Below are 13,083 nucleotides of genomic sequence, written 5' to 3'. Positions count from 1 at the left end.
CTGGTCGTTAAGTCTGACGTCACAAGCCGTGTCTGGGTCTAAACTCCACTGCAGGTCCATATATCAAACGATCACTATGGCATTACTGAGAGTTGAAAAACTGTCTAAAGTCTTTCATCTTTAATAAAATGATCAGCGTTCTGCTCTACCAGGTGTAACAATTGAGTTTAACATCCAGGCATCCATGAAAACGGAATTTATGACAATTAACGGAGTTAGAAGTTAGCAGGAAGTTAGCTCGCTAGCTTCTATCTAAATACAATATAGCATGTCCTGACTGCGGGGTTTTGGAAACAAATGAAAACGTACAGCTCTGCTATCACTTCCAACATAAATGAAGACAGAAAACTAAACAGCAGTGACGTTTGTAGGGTTACTGAAGTTTGGCTAGCTGGTATATAATGATGTGCTACGTGACCGCTAGCGACACAGCTATGTTAGCATAATATAAACAAGCTAACTTTTTTTCCACTCGATAAAAGTTAAAGTGAGTGTTGTCGGTGGTCAGGAACAAATGTAATCGCATGGCAGGATGCTGTAAAAGGACCAAACTTAAGCCAGGAGAACAACTGAGATAATCCATCCACAATACGAGGTTAGTCATTCATATACTGCTGCATGGGCTGGGCTGTAGTTACAGCCTAAGGTTTTAAAAACTGAACTTAAATAAATGATTAGCGGTAATAAAAGCCGAGGGAGGTCAACAGTGATCACTGACTGTTTTAGGAGCTTTTTGAGATTAAATAGAAGAAAATACAAAACATTAAACATGTTAACAACACAAAAGCCATATTAAACGCAGACTACTTTAGGCCCAGAAGTAGGATTTGTCACGTCATCACTTAACGACCGGATAGGAAATCTGCACAATGCCAAAAGGGCTGCTTCTCCCTTTAGCAGTCTGTAGCCCACTTTAGCATTCACACTTAGCCACCTGGCTTACAGTTAGGCCAGTTGAGCAAACAGACTTTCATCAGATATGAAAAGCCAATTTAAATATTGCATCATTACTTTTATTATTATCATTATTATTATTATTACATAACCATGCCAGAATATTGTTTGATCTGTAGTTTTAGTTAGATTGTTGCTAGCCACAGTGACTTCATAATATATCAAGCATAAAATATTTCTAGGTGCTTAAAAATTACATGTCGCAAAACTGAACTGACAACATGCTTTTGTAAAGTGTTACACATTAGATAAACTGCAAATGAGTAATTTTAGCTCATTGGTAGGTGGTTGCCGGACACATATAGTAAATAAGAACCTTCAGTGGTCTAAGATGTATCTGCATGCCAGGTTTGGTTCCTCAGCTCCTCATCCTCCTCCTGTAGGAGGAGTTCACAGACAATCAGAAAAATTGTGCATTAAAGTATTAACCCTGGAGAACCCATGGGGTCAGATCCAACACCATTGGTTTACTAGGGAAACCATGGGGTCAAATTTGACCCAATGGGTTCTCCAGGGTTAAAGATTTGAGAAGATTTTCTGTATATACACTTTATGGACATATGTCTCTGTAGTTCAATGTAATGAGCATCTGGACCAAAAGGCAATCCACTCACTCTGTATTGTGTGTGTTTCAGCAGGAGGTCAACACCATCCAGTGGGTAGCAGCTGTCACTTTTCCTCTCCTGTCTCACAGATTACATGAAGTGAATTTGCGGACGCCACAGACACACTGATGGTTGGAATCCAGACTAGGTGCTCACTGATCAGTCTGGAAAGAGTCGAGTGCAGTGGGGGTGGTTACAGAAATGACGGGAAGGGTGACCCAAGAAAGGGGGGTGGTGGTGACTTGTTTTCCTGTCTCTATGCTCACATTCCTGGCCATCATTCGCTATCCAACTCTATTTCATTTTTTTCACTGGGGTGTTTTTCTTTTACTTTTCTTTCTGCGATACAATAAATCCTTCCACTGACATAATTATCTGTTCCATAAATAATCGTATTCATGACAGAAGATGACTTGATTGGTGTATTTAGTAAAGAACCCAAACCAATGTGTTATTTTCTGATACATCATTGCCAACTGCTAGGAAACTGAGTATATTGCAGCAAACGTATCCATGTGTAAATCTAATAAGTTCAAATAACACAAGTTTATTTAAGGTAGCCTACGCTGATTTATTCACATCCCACTAATATTCTACTAAAGAAATTTTCTCGCTCTCTTTGCATATTAAGTGTCATCGTTTTAATAATCTGCATATTCTGTATGATAAACTCATATCGTTTGCTGCTGCTCCAGCAACCCCATGGGGATCGTTGCGGCTTTATTTAATCCAATTTAATCTAATGATTAGAAGCAACCAAATCACATTGAAATAATACCCTGTTCTATGCACAGTATGCCATAACAAAAGCTGCAGGGAGCGTTTGAAGAAAAAGAATCAGATGTATATGCACTAGTTATGTGCATGAAGACTTACGGGAGGCGATGCAATGGGTAACTTCACTATTCTTTATGAGTCCACAGTACATAGATGTAATACTTCATTAGAAGTCAATGCAGAAGGCCCGCCCACCTGTTGTTTAAATTTATGAGTGCAAGGGGAAGCCAGAAAGATGGCTTTAGGGGGGAGAGGCTAAAATGACGTTTTTAGGTGGTGGGTACTCGATAACAGTGGAAGTTTCCTCATTGTTTACTTTAATGTTTAATAACCTGATTTTATTTTCTTCAGGAACTGTCTTAAAAAAAACACTGTTTTTGAGCACTTTCCAAAGCTGTTAATACAATAATTCTCCAACACAAATTACTCCAAAGTGTAGATTTGTCTCTTCCCTGCTGACGCAAGCCATAGGCACTGATCCCGAATCAGTGGCCGTGCAGGCTTTAGATAGCTTTGGGCTCAAAAACAGCTTGGTTATGCACAAGAAAACATGCTGTTTTATATTAATATGTAAAGTGCATCGCAACACTATGAGTGTCCCTATTTTGGGAGAAGATAGCACTTAATTGGGACCTCGTGAGTAATAACATTTCAGTAATCCTATGAGACTGTCTATATGTATCAGTAAGATCAGTGCGCATCACAAACTACCCCTCCTATTTTCATGCAAAAAGCTTCACAGATCCATAGGGGAACTGGTGCAAATGAGTGTTTTCCCACTGAGCCTCACCACAACACATCCATGTAGGGATCTGCCTTTTCCCCAAATCAAATTTACATACTGCGATTAAATGTTGTCTTTGAATAAGACAATTTCTTGTACATGTAAATGATGAGAACCACAGGGACTCCTTAAACTCACTTACTTATTTTATCTAAAAAGACATTTCTTTGTACACTTTAAGGAGCGGGTTCTTGCTCTTATTCACGTTTGATGATTAATTCAAAGAGGGGAGGCAGATTAAACATTTCAAAGTAGGAAACAAGGCAGAGGGCAGAGAGGAATGAGATGAAAGCGGCAAGAGAAGGAGATATCAGGGCTAAGAGAGAGAGAGAGAGAAAGTGATGCAGATGGGGAAAACTGAGAGATTGCGGCCTCTGTTTCTCCAGTCTGTTAGTACTGCGTCTTTGTAGGGAATCTTCTGGGAAAACGGAGATATAACCCTCTAAAGTCTCCCGGCTTCATGTAGGGTCAAAATCTTTTGATCAGAGGTGACTGGGAATAAAAGGATGAAGGAGGTCATAGTGAAAAGTAGGCAGGAAGAACTGAAGACAGATAAATAGAGGATGAGTGACGGAAGATGGGGTTTGAGATAAAAAAAAAAAAGAAAAATGAGGAGGGTGGTGTCTGCTGTGTTTGATGGGATGATGAGGTGGACAGACTTGGATTTCACGCTGTCTGCTTCAAGCTGGAGGGGCAGCTGAAGAGGGGCAGTTATGGGAAGGATGTTCTTCAGTCATCGTGCTAAAGAGAGAGTGTGCGGGATGGTTTACTCCAAAATGGCACTAGCGAGTTGGTTTCATATGGCAAGAAAAACAAGTGTCAGCAGTTGTCCGTGTGTGTGTGTGTGTGTGTGTGTGTGTGTGTGTGTGTGTGTGTGTGTGTGTGACGCTCTCAGAGGGGGGGCTTTACATCATAAGCTTGATATTGATTACACAGACTGTCAGATGCATGGTCGACACCAGATACTGCAGCCATATGTCCACATGAAGGAAGTGCACACTCAGACGCACACACACACACACACACACACACACACACACACACACACACACACACACACACACATCAATAACTGCTTGCCCTTCACTGTTGCTGAACTTGCCCATCCATATTATAGCCCTTTATTTTTTTAACCAGTGGATCTTTTTTACATCCCAACACATGAATCAAGATTTCATACAGCCATACGATCTTACGTTGTGATTCACACGGTGTCGTGATCTCACAAAGCAGCTGTACAGCATCTGCTCTGGCACAGTGCGCTGACAGGCCGGTTGGTAACCAAGTCAAAGCCAGAAGTAAAAAAGGAGAAGGAGAGTTTTTCTCAAAAAGTCTGAAAGCCAAGGAAGCTGTGACTTTAAAAGTGTTCTGTTACTTTAACCATACTGTAAAATTGGACAAACAGCTTTTGCCTCGAAAACAGTAACATCAAAATTGGAGAGCAAAATTATGCTAGCTTTTTTGTTTTTCCACAGTACCAAAGTAATGAAAATACTTAATTTAAAGTTAAATTCAGAGCAGCTGGTTGTGCGACCAACAGGAAGTTGCAGAGTGCCCTCTGGTGGACAAACTATGCAGCTTCAACACTCATAACACTGAAGGGTGTTTCCTTTCTCTCTTCTGTACTATTTACATTTTCATTTATTAGCAAGACTGAATTGGATGGATGGATGGATGGATGTGTTTACTTGGTTTAAATCTGACCCCCAGAATTTAGAACAAATGCATAAATACACAACAACAAAAAACATTTAGAACCAGAGGTATTAGTTAGGGGGGTAAAAAAAACAACCCAAAGCTGCTGTGACATTATTCAGTGAGGCAACAAAACCACCGACAGTGACTCCCAAAATATGATGATGAATTATGAGTTGATACACCACTGAATGATTTGTGGTTCACGAAAGTAAACACGCACAGTATCTCCTTCACCCCTCAGTTCTATAACCATGGAGAAGAGAAGAGATGGAAAAGGGTTATCACAAAGTGCCTTGTGAGCCAAATCTTTCAAGCAGTGTTGTTGCTAATTTGTTGTCAGTCATAGGAAGTGTTACTGACCGTCAGGTTTTCAGTCAGACATGAAAAGAACACTGAAATATACATGAGTCCTTGAAATCATCACAGATTTCAACGTGCAGAAAGCTTTGAACATAAGCTCAGTGAAACACTAAGAGCTGGGGGGTTACAAATCCACCCCCCATCCAACAGCTGGAGCCTATCCCAGCTGCCATATAGGGCAAAAGGTGGGGAACACCCTGGCCAAACAAACAATTACACAGCTGTTTATTAACTGCAATAAACCACACGATCAGCTGCCACCTGTTACTTCCAAAGAGAAACAGACACCTTAGCAAAGGACCGTCAACCTGTTCGACTCCAACTTCCATGAGCCAAGCAAACAAACAAAAGAGGAGGAAACAGCAGCCTAAATCGTGCTTGTGTGTGTTTACGTGTGTGTGTTCACTCAGCAGGCAATAGCATTTAAAAATTCTAAAGCTATGCAAAATGCCTGAGAGCCTCACTGCACTACACTCCAGCATATGGTGTTTTCTCTGTTTTCTTTTACACATGATGCAGAAAATCAACCCTTAAAGCTCTCCTTCCCACGCACATGCAAATGCTTGTGCATGTGCACGGACACAAATAAACACGCTCTTATTACGTGTGCGTAATTATTGCAAAAGCAGCGCGCTGTCACCTTACGAAATCTGTGTCATAACACTCAGCTCGCACTCTCGCTTTTGCGCTCCGGGCTGTTATTTTTCAGTGTGCTGCACCTTTAAACGGCGGGCGTGGCTCTCCTACTACGACCCGCCTCTTATGCAGAATAGCCAAGAGTCCTTCCCCCGGATCATATAGTGCAGCAGTCTGCAAAGAAAGTGACCACAGCCGAAGCCTATCCAGCCCTCTGAGCGGTGGGACCGCGACCAAACGGACTCGTTCACCCTCGGTGACTGTTTACCACCTGAGAGAGACACCGAGCGCAGCAGCAGAGGGAGGGAGGGACGCTCAATTTGGGAGCAGATTGCTTGTAAAGGAATCACTGTTGCTGCTTTTTGTGTTTTTTTTTTTTCTTAGTGGTGTAATTACGCACAGCGGATCCATGAAGACGCAGACAGGTTTTTCACTTTGGGCACCAGGTAAAAAAAAAACTCCTCACAGCTGACACCCAAACGCACACGTGGACGGTTTAGATAATAAGTGAACCGCTTAAAGTTTTTATTTTAATTTTATTCGGAGAGGGGTGTGTACTGGGGGTTTGACGAATGGAAAAGCCGCATCTCCAGCGCGCCCGCTGCTTAATTAACTGATCGGCTTTTTAGACGCAGCTGAATTCCTTGAGCTTGATAAGGAGTCGAGCCGAGGAGGAGCCAAATAAAGTGCTTTACGCGCGGCTCTCCGGTCTGAGCAGCCTCACCGGGAGTACCGGGGCTGCTACCTGCTGCCTGTCTGTCCAATTAATCTATTTTCAGTCCCATTTTAATCGCCTTGTTTTCTGCTGAGCAGTCAGCGGAACACCCCCGCCCCTCCCTTCAGTATCCTACTACTAAAACAGTGTTATGTAATGAGACAGTTGCGAAACTTTGAACTTCTCAACAGCTGCAGCAAGACTGGTGTTCTGGTTTTGGTTTGTTTTTGTTGTTTAAACCTTGCGGCATGTGAGCGGAGAATCTTTATGCCTGAAAGTCAGTGTCTTCACCTCCACTACCACTCTCTCCAAATACTGTCTTATGAAGTCTTTACCGATTTGCAAACAAGGTTCTAGTGATTTAAGTCATCTGTTACACCTTCTTTTTTTAAGGTGGAGGTTTATTTCCTCAAAGGCAGATCGCTGTTTACGAGGATAAACTGCATCATTATCTAACAGGCAGCGATGCATGAAAATAGATGCATTATGCATTTACCACAGGGTCGGACCCCCCGCCCCCCCCCAATAAATAAACAAATGATTAAAAACAAAATACGCACAGCGGTGTTATTATTTCTGATGCGAATGAGGCTCAGTTCTGATCCAGCTGTCGGCTCTGTGTGTGTGTCTCAGCAGACAGCGGGAACAGGGAGTGATTCACCCCGCTGCCTCCAGCCACCCATGCCGGGCATTAGCTCCACCGCGCCTCGTTATGAAAACTGGGACATGGACCACCTCGACCACTACCAACATTATTTCTACGACGACCACGACCCGGACGAGGATTTCTTCAAGTCCACTGCGCCCAGCGAGGACATATGGAAGAAATTCGAGCTTGTGCCGACCCCGCCCATGTCCCCTATCCGGGCGGTGGAAGGGTCGGGCAGGGTCGGACTGCTCTACCCGTCTCTCGGAGACAAGCTGGAGTGGGTGTCCCAGTTCTTGGGGCAGGAGGATGAGCAGCAGCATCAGCAGGATGTGCCGTGCAAGCTGGCTACGACCGGCGACTCGTTCGGGAACCTAAGCTCTATCATAATCCAGGACTGCATGTGGAGCGGCTTCTCGGCCGGACAGCAGCTGGAGAGAGTTGTAGGGGAGCGGTACTCTGCCTGTCCCGGGACCGGAGTGGCCGCTAAAGTCGCAGCCGGGTCCGCTGTCACCTCCCCCGGGAGGGTGCAGAGTGGCCCCGGTGACACTGTTGCCCTCGGCGGCTTGGCTGCGGACTGCGTGGACCCCACCGCGGTTCTCACGTTCCCGATAACAGGCGGATGCAAGAAACAAGTGTCTTCTGGTTCCGAATCACAGAGCGACTCTTCAGGTCAGTAACAGGTGAAGCGCACTGATGTACAGCGTGAATGGTAGCTCTTTCTCTGTGCAGTTGTGTGTCACAGTGACGTTGAACAGGTAGTTCAGTGGCCATAGTTACTTGTTCTGTTTCCACCACATCCCTGTCGCGCACACACACACACACACACACACAGTACTTAACACACTGGAACTTCCAGACCCGCCCAGTCATGTTTTATTTAAGTCTCCTTCATTTGTTTGCTTGGATCAGTGACTTTTAGGTATTTTGTTTTTGAACTTAGTCATTTTTATTACATTTTTATTGCTTTGGTCAGCCATCTTGGCAGTAATGGCTGGCATGGCACATGATGGTGACTGCATTGCGTTACCTTTGGTGCATGCAACACATGCTTGAAGCCCAGAGAGCGACACACCCATCCAAACATCTGCTGCTTGGCAGGGATCCAGCAGACCAGCTGCTACTTCTCCCTGCTCCTCTCCTCCAGTCTGACTTATGATAACAATATTCTCTCTGCCGGCTCTCCCTGACCTCAAATTTGACATGAATTCAATAAAGAACACTTATTATTGGAACTTTATGTAACTGGGAGGGATTGAGAAGCCCCCCCCCCCCCCCCCCACACACACACACACACACACCTTAGTTATTCTGTCTCGCCTAAATTTTCCCTGAGACAAGACCTACTTTTTCCCAATTTTGTATTTTTTTTTTTTTTCCCCACTCCCCCGAACCCATGTGATCGAGTCTGGTATGTGGGCTGCCATGTGATGTCGAGCTCGGAGCGTGTGTGGAATGCCACAAAGGGAACTTGTTGCTGCATTCCTCCGCTCAACAGGCTCTGGCGCCAATTGTGTTGGGGGGTGTATTTGGGCCGAGCCAGCCCGGGCTGTGAATAGGAGCAGTGGGGGATTAGCCCGTTCAGGAGGGTTCAGGCTGGGCCTGCACAGTCCTTTTTTTTTTTTTTTTTTTTTTTTTGACAGTGTTGAGCATTTCATGGAGAGACAGGAGCTCTGAGAGGAGGAGAATGAGCCAGCCCGGGAAACAGATGTGTGTTTAAGCTTCAGTAAAGAGCTATTATAGGGTTACTCTGGAGAGTCCGTCCTGTATGCTTTTGTAATATGAGACTTGAGACTTGCTTTTCACATGAGTGCTGCTGAGGATAATAGCTGGGGTCGCCTTACTCCCAGCTTTGTGTCTGTCCCCTCTTCTTGCTGTGATCTTAGTTACTTAAGAGTGTGTTTTAATCTATAAGAGTGCTGAAAGTCTCCTGGGAGTCTACTCGATTTGCGGGAATGGAGTCAAAATTTTTATTTTATTTTATTTATTTATTTCTTTTAAACCCTGTTTCCACTCTAGTAAATAGAGGAACAAATGGGTTTCGCAGCGCTGGATATTAGTCGGCTCATTTTAACAAGTTGAAGAAGCACCTGAGTGCTTCACAGCCTAACCTGTCTCTCCCTCTCATGCTCACTCTGTGCACATGAATGAAGAGGGGGAATTTCCACTCAGGGAGCTGAACTAATGCAGTGATGATTCAGAGCCTTGGTGAGAGTGTGTGAGTGAGGGAGATCATGCAGGTTTCACGAGGCTCTGTGAATATCTTTTTCGCAGAAGCATTTAATTGGCCTGAGGAGGCGGGAGGCTAGAGCGAGCGTGTCAGTCAGGCTGCTCACCTCAGCTGGCATTTTAAGTCTTAAACGCTTCACTCTGTGTCTTTCTTCTCTTTGGACACACATTTATCCAGTTTCTTACCTTTTTATTTTCCCCTTCAGATGATGATGATGACAAAGATGAGGATGAAGAGGAGATTGATGTGGTCACGGTGGAGCACAAGCAGCAGCGTAAACCTCGCCGACTGGTCAACACCCGCAAGCCAGTGACCATCACAGTGCGAGCTGACCCCTTCGACCCCGGCATGAAGCGTTTCCACATCTCAATCCACCAACAGCAGCACAACTACGCCGCTCCCTCCCCGGACACTCTGCCGACAGCACCCGAGCCGCCGCGGAAGAGGGTTCGGCAGGAGAACGCATCGGCTCAGGTGACGCCGCCGCCTCCCCAGAACTCTAGTTCCCACCAGCCCCGGCCCGGCCACGCACCAGTGAATTTGGACAGCAGAAACCCTCACATGACCGTGGCCAGGTCGGAGTCACCTAACCTCAGCGCCTCCTCTCCTACCTCCTCCGCCTCGCCGTCATCTCCTTCATCCTCCTCATCTCACCCCCAGAGATCCCCTTCAAAGCCCCCCTCCTTCTTGCACCTCTCCAGCCCGCAGTCGTCCGACTGCGAGGACACCGACAAGCGCAAGGCGCACAACTTTCTCGAGCGCAAGCGGCGGAACGACCTGCGCTCACGTTTTCTGTCGTTGCGGGACGAGATCCCGGGCTTGGCGGACTGCCCCAAGACTCCCAAGGTGGCCATCCTGACCCGAGCCACTGAGTACCTGCAGCAGCTGCACGCCAGCGACCGGCAGAAGGCTCAGGAGAGGAAGCAGCTGAAAGCCCGGCAGCTGCAGCTGCTGCAGAGGCTGGCGCAGCTTAAGCGCTCCTGAATCTGACCCGGCACCTCACACGTACACTCACAGGACTGAACGGGACTCTGTGAGGATGAAAAAACACTAATGTTCACTTGGAATAGTGCGGGTGGATTTCATTTTTTTTTTTCCTTTTCTTTTGTTTGTTTTGTGGTTTGCACATTAGCTTCTGAGTGACTGACGAGGCCACAAGCAGTCATGACAGCAAGCTTAGGGACTGGTGATCACACGGGGGTATCCGTGGATTGGTGCATGCGTGGGCTTTCAGTTTTAGGTTTGTCCAGCCCCCCCCCCCCCCCAAGCCCACACTGTCGCTTGTTACGGCCTGCCGCGTTTGTTTGACGAAACTGCCGCGACTGTGTCGTTAACTGCTGCACCACCTCCTCGATTATGACAGACTCTTGTTGCGCTTGCACAGCTGCGACATCCCCCCCTGAAATGTCTTTGTGTACTTTCCATCACATGGCCTCCAAGTTCTTGATATCCAACATGTTGACCCTTTGTTTTTCTTTTTATCTGTCATTGTCCTCAAATCTCTTTCCCTTTCTTGTTTTCTTCACACTACTTCTAACCTCTGGCCAGCCAGAGACGCGGAGCAGTGTTATCATGTCCGTCTCGAGCAGATGAAGTCCCGACTCCTCTGCCTGCAGGTTCCAGATTGCAGCTTTCGGTGTCTTACCCCCTCAATCGTCAGACGTTTCAAAAGCATCGGCTTTGCCCTTCTGTTTCGTTGCGTTATTTGGAGAAGATACAAATTTAGCAAAAATCCCAAGAATGTTCCCGCCTGTCTTTTCGTATTGTGCCATGGAGACCAGCCAGAAGATGAATGTCAGCATCCCTTAGTTAACTAAGAGAATCTTTTAGGACCTGATTTGAAATCTTTGTCCCCCCCCCTCAAAAAATGCCTGTAGATGAAGCCCACTGAGGTTCAGCTGTATGTTTTTTCATCTTGCTGTCTCATGAAGTCTTTTTTTTTTTTTTTTCCTGTTTTTTGCATTGATGTAATGCCTTTAGAAGCCTTTCAGTGTATGTAGACTGTCCAGTTGGATGTTATGTATATAGTACACTTCCTGTACAGTCCCTTCCAAACCAAAACCAGAGCTGTCTACTATACTCGCCCTAGTTGGTTTTTTGTTTTTTGGCTCAAGCTTGCTGGCTTTTCAGAGACAACTCAAAGCTTCTATTTTTGTTAATAAAATGATTATTAAAAGGAAAAAAAAGTAAAAATAAAACACTTTGAACGTTGATCACACTAGTCACTTTGTCACAATGTTTTTCATTTGTTACTGTTTTCAGAGCCTCCTTGTTTTCATACTTGTGTGTTTCTGGGGTTTCTTCATTTGTTTAAATAATAAATCAGACCAGTCAGAAGTTTTTATACTATATTTTCCTACCAAGTTGTGTTTCAGTGTGAGCTAATGACTGTTTTTTGGTTAATCGCAGTGGACTGGGCTTTATTGGTGGTTTATGTGCTGAAAGTTGTGTATCTTGATTGGATACCCCACCACAAACAATTCAATCACTATAGCTGTAACGCTCTTAGATCTATTGCAGGTGTTATGGATGGTGTGTGGACTTAAGAGGATCTACTGATGAAACTTTCGGCTGTGTGTAGCCTTGATGTCGATGCTTTCTGCTTTTTCTTTTTCTTTTTTGTGCAAGCCTGGTGGTGCCTGTTGTCCTGTAAGCCATGCAATAGGACACTGTAGCCCCGGATCGAGTACTGTAAACGATGAGTTTTATTTCCAGCTTCACTCGCTCTCAGGAAAATCCATGTAGACTGCAGCTTTCGTATCATGGCTGTAGACTGTGCTTTTGGAAGGGGGGGTAACCTGTTATTATGCTGTTTGTAACAACCTCAGGAGCCACCACAGATGGGAGAAAGTGAGCTTTAAGAGCAGGAGATGAATGGATTTGGTTGAAGAATTGTGTGCTTTCCCCCCCCGCTTCCTCCTTAATGCTCATTAATTCAGCACAAACCACCAGTAAACCCAGTCAGGTTTTTCCCCCAGCAGGGTACACCCATGACAGTGGTTTACATAGTAGTAGTAGTAGTTGTTGTTGTCGTTGTTTTTGTTTCGTTTGTTTGTTTGTTTGTTTGCTTGTCTCCCCCCCCCCCCATGTGTGATGGTCACTGGTTTCTGCTGTAGCACAGTCATAGTAGCAGTGAATTCGTTTTTTTTTTTTTTTTTTTTGTTTTGGTTTTTTTTGTTTGTTTTTTTTTGGGACCTTGTCTCAGCACTTTTCTTTTTCCTGTACCTCATAAGCCTCAGTGTATGAAGAGTAAGTCAGAAAAGTAAATAAATTCCATGGTTTGACTTCATAAATCAATCATTTGTCTCTCTTTCTTGAGTATATCACAGAAATCAGACAATCAACAGCAGAAACGGGAAACCTATTTGCCAGTCAGTGTTGTTGCACTGACGTATGCGCACGCAGTAGCGCTTCACAACATAGTCAGCTGGGAAAAAAAAAAACCTGAATGGCCATGGGGAGGTCTTATCAGCAGGAAAAGCTGCAAAATTTGAGAAAAATAGAATTAAAAGTCCAAAATTTATGACATCCTTCACATTTTCCAAAGCTGTCTAGTGGGCCAATTCTGGCCCTCAGGCCTTGTATTTGACACCCTTTCTTTAAAGTTTTATTCTGGGGGTAAAGCTGTAAAATTTTTGAAAAGCTTTTCCTTTTGTGAGGTACAAACAGCATTGCAGT

General features: G+C 44.8%; 1 protein-coding gene across 2 annotated transcripts; it reads left to right on the top strand.

The window, feature by feature from the left end:
* The first annotated feature begins 5,938 nt into the window (after positions 1–5,938).
* myclb (MYCL proto-oncogene, bHLH transcription factor b) lies at positions 5,939–11,751 on the top strand. 2 transcript variants are annotated; one of them, XM_082520775.1, is made up of 3 exons: positions 5,939–6,260; positions 7,166–7,847; positions 9,611–11,751. In XM_082520775.1, exons 2-3 carry the CDS (start codon positions 7,211–7,213, stop codon positions 10,387–10,389), a joined length of 1,416 nt encoding a protein of 471 aa, XP_082376901.1. In that variant the 5' UTR covers positions 5,939–6,260; positions 7,166–7,210; the 3' UTR covers positions 10,390–11,751. The 2 variants fall into 2 exon arrangements, with proteins under 2 accessions (XP_082376901.1, XP_082376900.1); XM_082520774.1 differs by having other exon boundaries at positions 7,163–7,847.
* Positions 11,752–13,083: the final 1,332 nt, after the last annotated feature.

Source organism: Aulonocara stuartgranti, assembly GCF_965226115.1.
Source record: "Aulonocara stuartgranti genome assembly, chromosome: 22".
Taxonomy (NCBI): domain Eukaryota; kingdom Metazoa; phylum Chordata; class Actinopteri; order Cichliformes; family Cichlidae; genus Aulonocara; species Aulonocara stuartgranti.
The sequence above is the reverse complement of the archived record's forward strand: the minus strand, read 5'-3'. Positions and strand labels throughout refer to the sequence as shown.